This window comes from Limulus polyphemus, unplaced genomic scaffold, assembly GCF_000517525.1.
Source record: "Limulus polyphemus unplaced genomic scaffold, Limulus_polyphemus-2.1.2 Scaffold1727, whole genome shotgun sequence".
Classification (NCBI taxonomy): Eukaryota; Metazoa; Arthropoda; class Merostomata; order Xiphosura; family Limulidae; genus Limulus; species Limulus polyphemus.
In genome coordinates, this window is record NW_013667337.1 from 210,738 (window position 1) to 224,283 (window position 13,546).

At 35.0% G+C, this 13,546-nt stretch overlaps 1 protein-coding gene across 2 annotated transcripts in view; it reads right to left on the bottom strand.

Moving 5' to 3' along the window:
* Nucleotides 1-6,525, bottom strand: part of LOC106464725 (DNA topoisomerase 3-alpha-like) — a 79,570-nt gene extending 73,045 nt beyond the window's left edge. The window contains exons 1-2 of one of the 2 annotated variants that reach the window (XM_013924878.2): nt 6,211-6,525; nt 3,597-4,122 (exon numbers count right to left, since the gene is read on the bottom strand). In XM_013924878.2, the coding sequence (XP_013780332.2) occupies nt 3,597-4,084 (488 nt within the window). In that variant the 5' untranslated portion in view covers nt 4,085-4,122; nt 6,211-6,525. Of the gene's footprint in view, nt 1-3,596; nt 4,123-6,188 lie in introns of both variants that reach the window. The other variant, XM_022392495.1, reaches the window with a different exon arrangement.
* Nucleotides 6,526-13,546: the final 7,021 nt, after the last annotated feature.

A 13,546-nucleotide genomic window follows, 5' to 3' on the forward strand; every position in this document is an offset into this window, starting at 1 on the left:
AGTGGGAATGGTCACACTAAGAAGGTAATCTCCACAGTTCACTACCCCAACAGCAGCTGGTAAGGGATTGGAAACAGAACAGAGAGATTAAGACCAAGTGCCCCCCCTGGAAATTTCTACTGGATATCACAGTGGAGTTGTCTGTATGAATCATTACCAAACAGCCTTTTACCACAGAAAGAAAAGGATGCAAAACCTGATGAACCACTAAGAGTTCCAGGAGGTTGATATGAAAGGTCACTTTCTCCAGGTTCCACTGCCCCAAAATCTCGATGTTGAGACAAGCCCCCCTCCACCTTCTCAGGGGAGCAGCTGTTAAAAGATGAAAATCCAAATGATAGGAAGAAAGAGGGCCACACTTTGTAGTATTGGTTCTATCAAGCCACCAGGTGAAATTGTCATGTTGGGATGGAGGAAGATGAGTAAGGGAGGGACATGGGATCTTAAGAGAGGTTCAATTGATCACGCTGAGTCCACTGCAAAAAATGTATGTGAGCATGTCCCAAAGGAATAAGGGGTAACATTTAAGCCCAAGTCCACAAAAGAGAGAGAATCTCCCATGCAGGAATAGAAGAAGTGAACAGAGCTGTGGAAACCAAACTCTCCAGGGCCCTTCAAAACAATAAATATGAGCAGAAACATGTTAAAAACTGTAATTAACGAGAAAAAAACTGGAAACGATATAAACACTTAAAAAAATTACCTAGATATAGAGACTTCTGAAAATGACATTCTAAATGCACCAACAGGGAGTTAGACAGGAGAAACACACATAGACGATAATTAACTCAAGAAAAAACCCATAAGTGATTGGAAATTTGCAAAATCAAGGTAATTGAGACAATCATGCAGGTAATTTTTCAAGTGTTTATATTGTTTCCAGTTTGTTCACGTTAATTACCGTTTTTAACATGTTTCTACTCATATTTATTGTTTTGCGTGTTACTCGCAGCTTAATCTCCTTTAATGTATTTTCTGTAAGTATGATATAGCATGTTTTTTGGGTATCTGTTGTTTCTAGTGTATTTACAGCTAAATCTCTTTTAACGTCGTTTACATGATTTATGTACATAGGTATTGAGTTATGTGATTTATATCTGGTTTAGAGTGTTTGCTAGAGCAAACTCTCATTTTTTATAATTAGCTTTTGTTCCACGCTGTTTTGTCTCTCCCTTCTCTATATTCTGAACACTATTTATATAAGCTATTTAGGACAACAAGAATTATTATGATGCAGACCTAACAATATCAAACACCAGAAGAACGATTTTAATTGTATTTCTAATAGAACATTAGGAACAGCCTTTTGAGATTTTGTTACTCTAAATTCTTTTAGTAGTGGATAGGAAATTTGAAGATTTAGATAATGCACAAGGTTAGTTATCTTTACAAACAATTGTGTGTGTTCTAAATACAGAGACTTGTACAATAAAACTTGTAGCCCCAAACAGTGAACCACAAATAGAAGTCGAGATTTAAAAACCGAGGCAAATGGCCCTTACTTTCCCTGAGCCTAGAAGATAGTCACCAACAAGATTGTAAGTGCTGAAACCTATGGACACAGGTGAACAGGTGGGAGCAGAAGAACAGAAGGAAGGGACAGGAGACTATAATGGGAAAAGGAACTTCGGAGAGATATGAGGACAAGGAAGAATGTTGTAGCACAACCTCAACCCATCACTCAGAGAATCAGGTACTTTATCAAAAACGCCTTGGCAGACGAAAGAAACCATATGAAGATCCCTGAGTTAGAAGGAAGGCAGAGGTACCAGAGCAAGAAGGGCATCCTTCCCTAACAGATTCCTGCAACAGAACAACCAAGTCAGAAGGGACAAAGCCAATGAAGAAGATAATGGAACGAGTATCCATTGAAAACCTCTCAGGGGAATGGTGGATTGTGTCAGAAAGAAAGTGAATGGAGGAATGATAATGTAACAAGATAGTGCGGGTAAGATGAAGGTGTGAAAATTGGACCTGAGAAAGTGAAGACAGAGGATCTGAGCTCCAAGCCTGAAGACTTCAGGGTTTGTGAATCCAAGAGAGGATGAGAAGGATGAGGCATGCTGGTACAAGAGCAAAGTTGACATAAAAATTCTTCAGTATGGACTTGAATACTCAGAAAGGGAGGAAAAACATAATAGTGAGAAGCAGTGGATGAATGAAGAAGTAAAGGAGAAAAATTATACAAGACAGGAAAGAGAGAAGGTAACATACCTGATAAATCATGTCAAGAAAAGATGAAGAAGGCCTAGGTAAATCCAAAACGGTATTGGTAGTAGAGTTGGCAGGTGGTTGGAAAAGACTGTCAAAATCTTTATAGGAGGAGGTATATCTGTGTCAGGTTCCAAAGAAGGTCAAGGCCACATGAAAATATTTCATCTCTCTTTGCACAATAGTCATCAGTTCCTCAACAGACAAAGATAAACCTGATGCCAGTGTAATTGTTTGTCCAGCTTGAACATCTTGTTGTCCCACACCAGAAAAAGTGGAAGGTACCATAATTTGTGAATTTATAATGTGAAATAAAAGGCCACAAAATATGAAGATGCAAAAATTTTGAAAACTAAAATCCAAATTTAATCTTTCCACAGCATTGAGTGTTTTTTCCAGATACTTCAACAACAAATGCCAATATCAAAAAAAAATTCACAAGCAAAAAAAAAGAAACACATAATTTTACACAAATCAAATCGAGAAGTGATGATTGAACAATCAGTATAGAGAGAGTCAGCTGCACTTGGAGACTGTGTCACACTCCAACTGGTGAAGAGGCAGCCATATCACATGGAAATATACGAGTTTAAGTTGGAGCCTCAAGGCTAGTGGCAAGTGAAAAAAGTTCACATACAGAAGGCAGTATTGAATCAGGAAAGCTCTATGTAAGTTAAGGTTACATATTGTATCAGAAACTGCAATATACTGATCAGAGGAAAGCCTTATACAATATTTGAAGTCACGTGCCAGGACAAATTCTAAAATATGTTTAATCATTGTTCTAACAGCACACATGCTCCATTTCTGTTCTAGAAATCAACTTTGGAACACTTAGAATATTCTAGAACAATCAGAATATGCAAATATAATGCAAGCTACTTTGAACAACCCCTAAATGTCACTCAATATAGATAAAATTTAGTATGAATTACTTATATATTGGAATAAAATCAGGGAGTGAGACTGTTGTACACACACACACACACATACATATGTATATGTCACTTTTGGAGGGGAGCCCTCCCTATATTAAGTTTGCTATGGGCTCCGTCTAACCTCTGGACAGACTTGAGTATACCAGGTCAGCAGGAATAAAAAAAGGGAGGGGTTTAAAGGTTTCTTTTTTCTAATTTACAAAACAAACTGGACTAACTATTGATACTTACAATTTAGAAAGCTATTACTGTTGAGAATTTAAAGTAAACTAAATAAATTTAGTTAAAAAAAAGGTAAAGCAGAGATTTTTCACCTACTGTTTCACTTAAGAGTTAGTCAAAATATAAACATTCCTTCAGATATAGAATATGCATCATAGCTAAATAAAATGGAAATTTTAATAAGACTGGAAAAGAATCATATAAATGTACAACTAAAGTACCTACCATTTTCTATATGCACCAACAAATTCAAGGTTTAGGAGATGTCCAGAAACAGATGTCATCATCATAGCACATTTTTGATTTAATATATAGTATTCAAATTCATAAATTTTGTTGAATTTTGATAATCCCTCTCTTCTTTTGTATCTACCTTTTGACATAATCTCTGATAAGTGCTTTGCTGCATCATTCTTTTCAGCTACATTCAATATCTTAACCATGCTTTCTTGCTTTTTATCCAAAGGTTTAGAACTAAACAGCCATCTAGAAACTTTTGCTGAGTGTGCACGATGATTATGTATGTTTTGAATGTTTGTTCTTAAACACGTCTTCTTTGGATACTCAAATCCATAAACATTTAAAAAACTACTAAGCAACTTTGCTTCATAATGAGATACTACACACAGATTAATAATGTTCTTTTTTAACCAAACACAAGATATTCCAGAAGTCAAGGAAAACTTTGGGCACAAAACTGTGAAAAAATTCATTCAATTCACCTGCAGTGTTTTGTGAGGACAGAAAATTTCTGGAAATAATTCATAAAATATAACATACATTAGACAGTGGTAATTTATATCAGTATCATGAGCTTTTAGCAAAAAAAAACTATCAAGATTTTTAAATATTTAAAGATCAAACTAAGAGATCTACTTCATAAGCACCACTTAGAAAGTCACAACATTCTATCATCGCTTAGTAAGCCTTTTATTACACAAAAACTAAATATTAGTTAGATCGTTTTCTTCCATAAGAAACTTCTTTAATTTTTAATATTCTCAAACTTTTTCCAAATAGTGTAACTTATTTGGATTAATAATAATAGAAATAATATATAATGTCACAACCAAGCTTTTAACCACACTGTGTAAAACAAATCATTCAATCTTTTCAGAAGTCAACTTAAGAGTGACAGGTGTTTTAAACTTCAATGGTGTACAGAGGAAAAAAAATGTATTCCATGTAAGACAAACTAAAAAGCTAGAATTAAGATTAAATTTACATTAATACTGTAACTTGAAAAACTATAATAACAGCCCACTTAACTCCTATAAACATTTCAATACATGCACAAGTATATATACAAAATCTTATTGTTTTGAATATTTTTTTCTCATTTTGATAACGTAAAAAACACTGAAGGAAAACTGTATTTCTTAAATAAGTTAAAATTTAAAGCAAGATGAGTAACATCAGTTACTTACATAAGATTTGCTTTGCTTCTAAGCTTTACTTGTTTTTTTTATTAAATTATATATGTTTCTAAACCTTTTGTTTTGTATTTTTGTTATTTCTAACTGATGAATTTGTTCGTTTTTTGCAAAATTTTTACAAGCTGATGAGTAAATATTCAGCTGCAAAAGTCCTAACAAAAAATCTTTATATGTGTACTTAAATATTTTGAAAAATAAATCATTTGAAAATCAAGTCAGTTTGGTTTGTTTTGAATTTTGTGCAAAGGTACATGAGGGCTATCTGCACTAGCCATCCCTAACTTATCAGTAAAAGCAGCTAGTCATCACCACCCACTGCCAACACTTGGGCTACTATTTTACCAATGAATAGTGGGATTGACCAACACATTTTAACCCTGCCATGGCTGAAAGGGTGAGCAAGTTTGATTGGACGGAGATTTGAATCTTCAACCTGAGTTTGCGAGTCAAGTGCCCTAATCACCTGGCCTTGCCAGGCCAATTCAATAAGAATTTTTAGTTTCTGTTATATTTTCATGTTTATATTCATATATATATATAAATTTAAGATGTTTATTTTAGGTGTCCAGCAAAATCAGTTTAACCCTAAATTATAAGATAAATTTTTAGTGAGGTCACACATTCACTAAAATATTTTGTTTTTTCAAAAATTCTAGTTTGCTTAACAAAATATATATATCTGAATTAAAATAAAAAATTAATTAACAAAACAACTTATTGCAATCCACATATATATTATAAACTACACCTTAGTAATAGTAGTTAATTACTCATCACCATTCTACACTGTATTCCTTTTTTATTCATAAAAAAAAAAGTCATTGGCTCACTGGGTATTTGACCACCAAATAAAAATAAACAGCAACAAAATATAAGCAAAACTGAGACAAAAACAATGAACACTTAAGAGCCCTGATGAAAATTATGTAACTATATACTATAATATAGATAAGAAATAAAACATCCAAGTATCAGCATATATTTAAATGAAAACAATTTGCCATTACAAAGTAAGTAGACCTAGATAATTTAATTTAAAAATAAAATTAATTTGAAAAATACTTTTCAACACAAACATGACAATTGACATAACCTTTCAATTTCATACAAGTTTAGCATTAAAACATAAATATTTTGTTTAAAATATACTAGTAGTTCTTGAAATATGAAGGAAATAAATAAGTACCACATAAAATCAACAAACACTTAAACTACTTAAATTAAAGTAACATAGATTTTGATGATAAAGTTGCTTCAATTACAATTTACAAGTAAAAGTACAAAGTAAATTTCCACAGTGACAACAACATATCTAACTCAATCTAAGTTCATTTCCTGTAGTTTATTAGTTTTAACATACATAGCATTTTAGTATTGTTACCTCTATTTGTAAAAATTCCTACCTGTAGTAACATATTCTAGGACTAAACTAAGTAATACAGTGCCAGTATCACTGTGCGTGTTGTTTATTATGTTGGTTACTAATAGTATTAGTTAGCATAGCACCTTCTTCGTATACAATTATATTTATAACACACACAAGAACGCAAAGGCACTGATGGAAATCACTTGCACTCGAGGCTTGTTAAGAAATCATATCATCACTATATCATATACACTCTTTGAATGTTTTAAAATTTAAAGCTACGCAAATAAAATAATTATAAAGAAATTAAAATAGAAGCAGAAATCATCCAAACCACGGTCTTAAAAACACACATTCGCGCGAAACTTTAATAATTGTGCGTCCTCTACTGGCACAAAATACAGTATTTAAAATTTAATAAGTAATAATAAATCTAATTTATTATTTTCTTGTAAATTTGAATACCTAGATATTATCCCTCTCGAGTATTGATATTAAAAGGATAACATCATCAAATTTTTGATAAAAAGTTACTATTGTTTGTTTTGAATTTCGCGCAAAGCTACACGAGGGCTATCTGCGCTAGCCGTCCCTAATTTAGCAGTGTAAGACTAGAGGGAAGACTAGTCATCACCATCCACCCCCAATTTTTGGGTTACTCTTTTACCAACGAATAGTGGGATTGACCGTAACTTATAACGCCCTCACGGCTGAAAGGGCGAGCATGTTTGGTGGGACGGGGATTCGAACTCGCGACTCTCATATTACGAGTCGAGCGACCTAACCACTTGGCTATTCCGGTTTTAAAAGTAACTAAACCATAAATGATATACCAGAATTCTTTTACATTACAATGGGCAAAAAGTACAGGCGGAATTGCTTATAACTGTAAAAATGGTGACATTATAGAATCAAGAGATGATGCTGACATATCAGTTATTAGTGGGTTAGATATTACGAATGCATTTTTTTATCATAAATTATTTTAAAATGGATATACATAAAACAGTGTCATTTTGAAGGAATTAACCATTCATATAAACTCCAGGAAATTTAACGCTGTTATTAAACATTTGGAAATAGATCCTTACAGAGAAAACGTTCTTTTTTTGTGATCTAAGTGAATTAATTAGTAGAACTACATCTCGAAGGAAAAAAGTCAGTCTAATCAAATCACAAATCCAGTGAAGAGCGATCATCAAGCGTCAAAAAGCAAGTATGCACATGGCCGTAGCTAGCTACGAGGACAACTAGGTCTGAACCTCGGTTAGAATTTGAAATTAAATATAATGTACTATCTAATTTTACATGCACTCTGTGTTTAACTTAATAACAATTTTTTCGTTGTGTGTTACACATCGTGTCCAGTCTGTCAATTTGCTTGCTTAAACTCACACAGATACTTGGACGACTTTCACAACCAAAAACGCCCAAAGTAATATTTCACCAATGCATTCTTATGTCCTGAATTTGAATCTGAAAGCCGTTTTTCCCTTTACAAGTAAGCCAACATGGCATGGGGGTAAAAGCCGGTATGATTTGTTGTGCAAGCTGAGAGCTCGAATTCAACTTACGTGAAAATATGTTATATAGATTCTTTTATAAAATTTATTGACTACGTCAACTAAAATGTTTTTTACCTAGAGCTCTGGGGAGTAAAGTCTGAGGATCGCTGCTCAGTGGTTGATAGTGACTCTAAATACACACTTCAGTTTATAGTTGTTGACTATTTTTTTCTGCCAGAAGGCAACGTGAAACTGATATGACACAAATATATCTAAACTTGTTTCTCCAATATCAAGACTTCTAATAGTTTGTTCCATTTTCTATGTGCGTTTTTCTTGTTGTAAGACTAACTAATCATTGTAGAACAAGGAACGTCATTGATTGTAGGATCACTGACTGAAAGGAAGAAGTGATCCTTGCTTTTGAAGCTATTCAGTAATGCTCGCAGTGCAATCCATACATTACATTGTATTATTTCTACTTTATTATCGCACAGTGAAGTAGACATTAATATGTACCAATGACCTTTTTCAGTCTCTAGAAAGGGATCAACAATATCTAAGACTATAATCTTTAAAAAACCAACGATTTTATGATTGAGTTTATCCTGTCTTGACTGTTTCTTTTTCTGAGCTGAATATCTAGACTCGAATGCAATTACAAGAACTGCTTTTGGATATTAGCTCAAGTGCACACAATATCTTGATATTCACTAGTCTTTGTATTATGCAAGGTCTGGAAAATGTCTTGCCTTGGAGCTCTGGGGACCATTAGCACAGTCTGAGAACTGAGGTTCAGTGATTGATAGAAATGGTACACCACACCTTTCTGCACTCATTATTGATCACAGATTGTGTGCATCCATATGGCTGAGCTTTACCTTTCTTCACATCAAGGAGTACCCATGCTAGATCTGGGTCCTTCAATTGTTCTTCCTGGAGTTCTCGAAGTGCCAATCAGGGCAACCATCTATTACAATTTTCTTGATAGCTTTATGTTGCTACAGTGAAAAATGTTTCAATTCCCACATGCAATGTCCAAGATCAGAACATTTCATGAATGGACAGGGTATTACTGCTTGATGGGACAATCTGTCCATATTTCTATGTTGAGGACCTGGGCAATGCACTATGAGAAAATCATATTCCTGCAACATTGTTATCCTTGTTTTTGAATCTATCAAACTGGTATTTATAGTTCATGTACCATTTCAGTGAATCATGGTCTGTCCACGAAAGTGGTTAAGTTTGTTTTGAATTTCTAGCAAAGGAACTTGAGGACTATCTGGACTAGCTGTCCCTAATTTAGCAGTGATACACTAGAGGGAATGTAGCCAGTCAAAAACACTAGCCACTAACTCTTAGGCTATTCTTCTACCAGCAGGTAGTGGGATTCACTGTCGCATTATAATGTCCCCACAGCTGAAATGGCAAGCATGTTCAGTGATGGAGATTTGAACCCACAGCCCGCGGATTCAGAGTCGAGTACCCTAATCACCAGGACCAACGAAAATAAAACCACTACCATAAACACAGTGGTGGTAGTGTTTTATGAAGACTATAACTGCAAGCATTTCTTTCTTCATTATACTATATATACATATGTTTATGTTCAGGAGCTGTGAGTTTACAACTAGCATACATAACTAAACATTCTTCTCCATCTTGTAGCTGTGATAACATCGCTTAAATTCCATTATTACTAGCATCACTCAGTGGAATAACAGTAACTTTATGTACTTACAATACTAAAATCCGAGGTTCGCTTCACTGCAGTAGACTCAGCAGATAGCCCAATGTGGCTGTGCTGTATTTACAAACAAACAAACAGTGTCCAATAAGAATTTGATGTATTGTCATGGATATGCTAGCCCTGGAGCCTCCACTAAAGCAAGCTATAGGGATTGGAATACTTTTTCACATTCCTTGTTCCATCCAAAGTATGTCTCAATTTTAGGGATAGCAAACAATGGTGCTGCTATTTTAGAGAAGCTGGTCACAAACTGTTATGGTTATGACACAAAAATCAAGAAAACTGTAGACTTCTCACTTGGTCACATATTGAGACCAATCTCTCACTGCTGCTATCTTAGCAGGGTCTACAGTGACTCCATCTTTACCTATTATATGACCCAAAAATTCTACATCTGTACACATGAGTGCAAATTTTCTTGTTTAAGTTCCAAGCCTGCTTTCTTTATCATTCTCAGGTTCTCAGTCACAGACATGAGCATGTGACCAAACACTAAAACATCATTGATTTAATCTAGTCATTTATCCCACAGAAGTGTCTTCAACATAAGTTCCATTAGTCTCTCAAAATTGGTGGACATGTTACATAGGCTGAATGCCATGATAGAAAACTCACAAGCCATCTTTTGTGTTTGAATAAGTTTTGGATGTGCTCTCACCATCCACCTCGATTTTCCAGTATCCAGATGCCAGGTCTAAATGATTAAACCAACAGAAGCCTTCCAATGTTTCCAGAAATGTAATTGTTTGTGGCAAGGGAAAGACATCAATCAGAGTTAGTTCATTAACCCATTTAAAATCAACACGGGATTTTGCCATACTTTCTCTTTTTTCTGACAATCACTAATGAAAATGATCAAGTACTCTCCAAAGATTTTATAATCACGTCCTTTAAAACCCTCTGTATCTCAATGGATAGCATGATGATTGATTGATTGGAAATGAATTACCTGTATTTATGTTGTGATGAGTCGCTATTGTTCAACCTGATGAAATATCTAGTCCCAAAAATATATTGCAGTATATTCAACCAACGAGTCACAGAGTTACTTTCACTGCATTGGTAGCTATGGTTACTTCCACTTCACTTGCACTGATGGCCATTTCATTGTACAACTGTATAACAGCTCATCTATAACAACAAAACAACACTGAGACTTCATCTCTCCTCAGACAGATAACTAACTGAGTGAATGCTGCTTGCTTTCTGTACAGGAAACATTTCATATCATGTGTGGAGTCTATAATTACATTACATGACACTGAAATACTAGACCTCGTCCATAGTAAATCACAAAACACCACTTATGTATACAGAGGTATAGTGACTCCCTCTGCTACATACACTTATGTAGTACACTGTTCCTGGGCTTGATCTGACTGACATAGGCTAACTTTCCCATTCCAGTTGCACAGTTGCTCATTTTTGCAGTACATCCATTCTAAGAATGCCAATGCTAGAACCGAGGTCAGAAACAACTAATCTCATTCTGTAAGTAATATTTTCTAGACACACCTGGAGATTTGCCTCTCCACTCATGTCTAGTCTATTGCATTTGGAAAACAAAGTCATTATCCATTGACCAGAATGGTGGTCTCACTAGTGTTCTGGCTGCTCATGTGTCAACCAGAAACTTGAATTTTTACATTTTTACTCTAACAAGTATGAACCAAACTCCACCCAACTTTGAGAGAGCTGGCTTGATAACCACCAAACCTTTTGATGCAAACTGTCTGTTGTGCTTAACCAAGTCAGTGGCCAGTGCTGACTTTGGCTCCATTAGTTTCCAGAGATATAATGGTAATGCTTTCTGTTTTCTGTTGATTTCTTCTGGACCTGCTGAGCTGTTGGTTGAAATTAATAGCCTTTCCCACTCTGCTGCTCGGTAAAGTATGGGCACTGTTGATTCTCTTGCACCTGCTGAATCATCTTTCTAAACTGATAGTCTTGCCTACTTTGATGCTAAATAAAATACAGGCAGTTTACTCACCAGTGACACAACATACAACAAACTAAACAAATACTTCATTCCTCTTATCGCACTTTATTTGATGTACATACAACTGTCTCCTTTAAGTTTAATGTAAGGGTTATGATTTAGATTATTATATAGTGTGAGTGTTAAATTTAGTTATTTTTAGAAGCGATAGTTTATCGCAAGCTTGTTTACATAACTGTTTACAAATCACATGTTGTGTAGCTCAGTTGTTGTGAATTGACAATTGTTATATTATTGCATCATGTTACTAGAACCTTCTAATTTTTCTCGTTGTTTTAATTGAGTGTTATTGCATAATAATATCCCATATTGTATGGAACATTCTAGGCTTCTGTTGGAGCATAAATATGTTTCGAAAATTTTGTTTGTTTGTTTGGAATTAAGCATAAAGCAACACAATGGGCTATCTGTTCTCTGCCCACCACGGATATCGAAACCCGATTTCTAGCATTTTTAGTCCGCAGACATACCGCTGTGCCACTGGGGACATTCGGAAATTTAGTCAAGTTAGTTAAATCTAGACTGCATGATTGTGAGTTTAGCCATAAAAAGAATATAATATCGATTTCTAAATTGAAATTCTCACAGATTGTATTTTAATAACAGAGTAAAGAAGAAATAATTTGTCTTGTCAGTTGTGTTCTAAAGTAATTGAACAAGTCTGTGTGGACTTTGACAAAAAGATAGAATTATTTAAAGCTCTGGATACAACTGTGGTAACCAACAGTTAAAGTGGTGATTTTTAAAAGGAAATTATAACAGATTGTATTGTAATAACAGAACAGGGAGAATAATTCGTCTTGTCAAATTGTGTTCTAAAGTAACTGAACCAGTCTGTGTGGACTTTGATGACAAAGAGACAATTATTTAAAGCTCTGGATACAACTGTGATAACCAATAGAGAAACAAACATTTGTATATACGTTTGAGTTGTTTTAAAATATTAAAAAGTGGATAGTGTGCTGTTTGTTTATTGTTGAAATTTATCGCGAACAAGTCTCAGACATCTGCTGTAAAAAATATCCAGCCCATATATAAAACCTGACACACGTAAGCCATAAGAGGACTGGAATAGCCCTGCCCATTCACTGGAAACTAAGTAGTCAAGTCAGTGTAAATCAACCATGACTATATTGATGTCTTCCACATGTACCTCACTTAAATGTTTGATGGAGTCTAGGGCTAGACCACCCAAACTTAGGATCAGGCATCGGACAGTTTGCTCCTTAGACAAACTTTGCCAAGCAGTTACCTGCCTGAAACTCTTCAGAAAACAGTTCATATATTCTTTCTCTGTACCTTTGAACAGTGAGTAAGAATCTGCTAGGCTTAATTCACAGGTAATATTGTTGGCACCAAAACCTGGCTGAGATGTAATTTATGTCATGGATATGGTGTATTAAGTGTACTCAGGCACTCCAACCCCTGGAAAAATTGTCAGACCTTGGTTCGGAGCAGCAGAGTGACTAATTGCTTCTGGAAACTAATTTAATCAGGCTCTGCATGACCTCAGGTTTTTTGTTTTGCCAAGAGTCTCATCTTTTTGAGAAAGAGCTTTGACTGGTCGACTTCATCCAATAGTGGCATAAGCAGTCCTTCTTGGTTGGCATTCACTAGAGCTTGGGCTATGCTACTTTGGTTGGCAGTGACCTGGGAAGTCCTGTATAGATCACCTTATATAGTCTCACACATGTCAGATGCCATTCTCTCAGTCGTCCATGCTGCCCTTTTGCCGAGATAAATTCACAGGAGTAAAATCAGGCTGTCATCGTATGTATTATTTGATGTACGATTTTTTAGTGATTCTTTGTTTAAAAGTATATTTTTGGATTGTATGTAGTTTCACTCTTAAATTTTATTTTGTTATGTGTTCCAACATGAATTTGTTTATTCTATTTTGAAATTTTCATTGTTGTGATTTTTATTTGTTAAACAATATTTCTGTTTATGCTTGCATCTGTATTAAAGGGTTTTTCTTTCTAAGATTGGCCCGGCATGGCCAGGTGGTTAAGGCACTCGACTCGCAATCTGAGGGTCGCGGGTTCGAATCCCCGTCACACCAAACATGCTCGCCCTTTCAGCCGTGGAGGCGTTATAATGTGACGGTGAATCCCAC